The 5,254-nt window shown below is 32.3% G+C and overlaps 1 protein-coding gene across 1 annotated transcript; it reads right to left on the bottom strand.

The window, feature by feature from the left end:
* Nucleotides 1-3,229: 3,229 nt before the first annotated feature.
* On the bottom strand, nt 3,230-4,281 carry LOC136275080 (uncharacterized). The gene is made up of 3 exons (XM_066083380.1): nt 4,268-4,281; nt 3,739-3,805; nt 3,230-3,619 (listed from the first exon to the last, which is right to left on the bottom strand). The coding sequence occupies exons 1-3, from the start codon at nt 4,279-4,281 to the stop codon at nt 3,230-3,232; spliced, it is 471 nt and encodes a 156-aa protein (XP_065939452.1).
* Between the last annotated feature and the right edge of the window lie 973 nt (nt 4,282-5,254).

Consider the following 5,254-nt stretch of genomic DNA (forward strand, 5'->3'; position numbering starts at 1 on the left):
CCCATGGCCAGCGCTAACCATTGTATGCTAATAAAAACAATGTTTGACACTGCATGAGACATCTGGTCTCCTCATTATGAGTAATTTAAATTTTTCAACACAATTATCTATAATCATGTTATTTTACTATTATACTTTTAGTTAAGTATTAACATGTTTAGCGATCGATTTATATTTTTCAATCAAAATAACTTATCAAATCTATTGATACGTATTTCTTTTTATTTATGATTGCTTCTCATTTACGTAGAATTCTTACAAATACGCGGTAAATGTAAAAGAACAACGACTGTCGGCCGAAGTATGTACGCACCTTCGGTAACAAATGTCAATGATTTTATTCAGTCTTAAATCTTATGCTTCTTTTTTGTTTGAGCGAAACGTAGTGGAAGCAAACATTTTTAGCAGAGTAGCTGTGTAAGCCTTCCGTATTATGAATCCACTTGAGGGTCAGTTCAAACTTAGTAAGCAGCAAGTACAGTAGTTCTTTCACAAGCGGTTTTATTAAAGCGTGATCGTATAGTCAAAGTTACAACAATTAAAAGCAGCGCAAATCAAAGAATCTGCTCAACATCACTTTACATGGGTATATATAACAGTTTACTTATGATGGACAGTTCTGACTAGTCAGGCCTGTTTACGACGATCATGGGTGAACATTTAGTGTTTAAATTTCAGATTAATATTTTATTTCTAAATAAAGTAACACAAGTGAAAAGCTGTCAATGTGACAGCAAACCGGGTTTTCTTTTATGTGAACTTTATCCATAATCCATGTCAACCCATATCCAGTGAAATGGTGTACCCCTATATGCAATATTTTGCCAAAAAATGACTAAGTTCAAAAGCTGGTATTTTTTTCATAAATTATCAGAAATCAAAATCCTAGCAATATGCACACCTCTGATATACCCTATGTACAATTGATCTGCAAAAGAACAACTTCCTATCTTGAAATCTGTAGGAGGAGTTATACATACAATGAGGGTACCCTATATGCAATATTTTGCCAAAAGTGACTAAGTTCAAAAGCTAGTATTTTTTTCATAAATTATCGGAAATCAAAATCCTAGCAATATGCACACCTCTGATATATGTACAATTGATCTGCAAAACAACAACTTCCTATCTTGAAAACTGTAGGAGGAGTTATCCGTACAATGAGGGTACCCTATATGCAATATTTTGCCAAAAAATGACTAAGTTCAAAAGCTGGTATTTTTTTCATAAATTATTAGAAATCAAAATCCTAGCAATATGCACACCTCTGATATATGTACAATTGATCTGCAAAAGAACAACTTCCTATCTTGAAAACTGTAGGAGGAGTTATCCGTACAATGAGGGTACCCTTTTGGCAGCCGCCCGCCCGCCCGCCCGCCATTTTCACCATTTTAATAACCGGATTTTTCCTTCGGAAAACCCGGTTAAAAACTGTCAAAACTGCTTATCAAAGAGGACAGATGCAGGATTTGAGGCTCCGAGTTCTGAGTCTCGGAGTCCTCCACCTAGGTATGAGGCAATACTTACTCATTATACATTCATTCATACATGGTATAAATGTTACAAAGGTTAAATAGCATTACAGGACTAACGTGCAATATCAGGGCCTATATTACGGACACAGGATGACTATTTTTTGTTAATTTGTTTATATATTGTAGTTTGCATTTTACTGTGCCAGAATTAACCTCATTTAGGACTTAGAGTATTTGGATGCAGGCTTTGAGTGTCCTGCCTTATTATGACGCATCGCTTGCGTGCAACATTGAAATATCATATGGGTCTTCTCAGATGTAAGAAAATTTTCTTTAGAAATTTAATTGGTCACGAAAGTACTTAATTTTGGTAGTTAAAATTTAAGGAAAACCTAAATTTTAAGAAAATAACAAGGAAAAGATAGTTACAACCTTTTTTTTAGTTTAATTGTTTTTAAAGTTGGTGTTAGAAAAGTGACGCCTCTTACATTGACATTCAATTTCTTTTATTTTTGTATATAATTTATGACTTTTACATAATTATTTTTAGGGTTTCAGAAAGCATATTTTTTTTATACAATGAGAAATTATTTCTATCAAAATAAAGTTAGCCTTCTTTTTCTTTTCTAGTTTTAAAAAAGTGATGGATATTACTTTAAAAAATGGCCAACATTTTTTTTATTGTTAATTCACATAACAAAAAAATTCAAAACAAATTTTAATGTTATCATTTATATCTAAAGATGATTTTTTATCCTTTACACAATGTTGAAAATAAAAGGTTTTTTTTATGAATCAATACTATTTTTGTTTGGATATTACTGTTGACACTTTGACAATAATCATTTTTGGTGACGCCTGTTACTTAAACACGTTGACAATGACAAATTACTGAAACAAGAAAGTATTTTGTTAATGTTTTAAATACAGGATAGCAGATTGAATCATGAAACATGAGTTCTATACAAATAAACAAAAGAAACAATTGTGTAATCATTTATTCATTTCTTCAAAAACAAAACTTCTCATTTCTCTTAATCTGTCACCAACCTGAAATTATATATTATAAAAAGTTTTAAAACTGCAACCTTTAATAAACAGATTAATTTTCATGATGTATTAGTCAATTTACTTACCATTAAACACGTAATAAATTCTTGGCCCACGTACTCTAATGTCCGGTGGGTCAATTGTCTTTTTGATATCACTCTGAAGCACTGTGTGAGCAATGTCCCCTTCAGCCAAAAATTTTCCCATTTTGGTATAAAAAAAAAAAGGACGAAGGGCCACTCTTGAACCTGAAATACCATCCATTCCAACATAACGTGTTAATATATTACATCAAAAATTAAATAAAGAGCATTTCTGTAGATTGATACGTATATAAAAAGCAGAATATTGAGTATTAGATTTTTTTATATTTTACATCTATTAAGCATTGATTTCCTGTGGAATCGAGCTACACTTTATTGGAATTTTTGCAAAACAACAAAATAAACAAGTGAAGAAAAAGAAATGTCTGAAACAACAAAGACATTGTTAATAAAAAAAGTTTAAAAGAATGTTAATTCTAATAAGTATTAAAACAGGACTCAATTTACCACAGCAGGAAACAAACTTCAACCATGCTCAACCAGAATATATTGCCCAGGATGATAACTAGAATAAATGGATTAATATTAATTTGCATTGTAGGCGATATCATATATTGTTTCTGAGCAAGGTCTATTAATACCAAACAAGTTATATAATTACCATCTCTTTGATTCAAAGAGCATAGGTTCCTCTACTAAAGGGAGGACATGTTCCTCTACCATAGGACGTACAGGTGCCTCTACCATAGGACGTACAGGTTCCTCTACCACAGGACGTACAGGTTCCTCTACCATAGGACGTAAAAGTTCCTCTACCATAGGGAGGACAGGTTCCTCTTCCAAATGGAAGACAGGTTTCTCTACCATAGGACGTATGGGTTCCTCTACCAAAGGAAGGACAGGCTCTTCTACCAAAAGGAAAACGGTTTCCTCTACCAAAGGGAGGACAGGTTCCTCTACCAAAAGGAAAAAAGTTTCTTCTTCCAAAACGAGGACAGTCTCTACCACAGTATCATCTAAGAAGACAGGGGATAAAGACCCATCATCCTGAAAACAAAACAAAAGGTTTTATGTTATCACAAAATATAAACCTATAGTTTGCCTGATTTGGCATGAATAGAAGAATTTGCAATATTTTATTAGTTGGTCAACACACTTTTGTTTACCTTGTCAAGAGAAGCGATTATGGCAGAGAGTCCCGAGATGTTCTGTAACATATCATCACTCTCATCACTATAAAACAAAAAAAATATAGTCAACATGTATATATATTTTTGTCAAGCAAGAGCTGAGAAATATTTAAAAAAAAATATTGATATAAGGCCAGAAACAAGATTTAGTTACAATGAAGTATATTGAGTTAAATGTCAAAACATAATTTCCAGCATAAAAAAAAGTTGTCATTTTTTTTTTAATTTTTAATACTTTGAATCAAAATGTTTACTTTTCCAGAAATTGCCCTTGTTGGATGATGTACTTGTGGAGTCATCTCTGTGTCCGTTTCAAGAAAAATGAAAGAAGTGAACTACAGTAGTAGCTGCGCTTAGAGTAGCCTTTGCATCATATTTGACAACATCCAATTTCTTGCAAGAACTTGGTTGTTGTCAAAAAACGTTATAACGTCATTAGATGATGGTACTGTTACACCTTCCTGGGAATGGTCAGCGATCCAGTTAAGTATGGTAGAATATGAACCTGCTGGTCCGCATGATGAATTTAAACTGCAAACTAATTTGTTAGGACAGAGCTATTACGTAAGAAGGTTCTTTGCAAAGGAAAATGGAAGAACAAGATTTTTCTTCATCATAAAATATATATTCTCTATGGCAAAAGCCAAAAGCGTGCATTCTTCTGATGAAATATTAGAAATGTCACGATTTACTATAGACAAAAGAAATGTTAGCACAAGACTGTTTCTTCTGGTAGTCTAGTCCTAATTTCTAAAAAGAGCTCTAGAAATACGTTTTAACGGCAAATAATTATTATTTAGCATGGTTTTTTATCATAATTAAAGTATGCTGAGTCTGAAAAAATATGCTGGCCTTCATGAAAATGGCGTTAAGTAGGTCAAAATGGCGATTCAAAATGGCGGACAGCCAATCTTCAATTTTTTTCTCTTAAAGTCTCTTCAATGGGAAAAATAATGACAAACACTAATATTTTTTTTAATGAATTGATCCAAAATAGTATTTCATCATATCCAATGTGTGCTGAGTCTTACAAATTATGCTGGCTTTCCACAAATGTGCTTAATTAGGTCAAAGTGGCGATTTAAAATGGCGGATAACAAAACTTTGGTAATTCGTCTTAAATTTCTAAAATGGACATAAAGCGTGAGACAACCAATGAATATTCTGTCCAGCTAAGTTTTTAATCATAATTTTCAAGAAAATGTCGTAAATTATCTGAAAAAAAATGGCGATTCATAACGGTGGACATACAGATTTCATATTTTTTCCCTTTAGATTCTTAAATGGTGAAAAAGCGAGAAACAAACAATTATAATTTTTAAATAAATTTTCAAATCATAAATAAGACGTGCTAAGTCTGAGAAATCATGCTGGTTTCCACTAAAGCGATGCTTTTTATGTCAAAATGGCTGACAGCCAGATTTCATATTTTTTCTTTATAGTTTCTTAAAACGGAAAAAAAGCATGAGACCAACAAGTCATGATTTCTCAG

The sequence above is a fragment of the Magallana gigas genome, chromosome 4, assembly GCF_963853765.1.
Source record: "Magallana gigas chromosome 4, xbMagGiga1.1, whole genome shotgun sequence".
Taxonomy (NCBI): domain Eukaryota; kingdom Metazoa; phylum Mollusca; class Bivalvia; order Ostreida; family Ostreidae; genus Magallana; species Magallana gigas.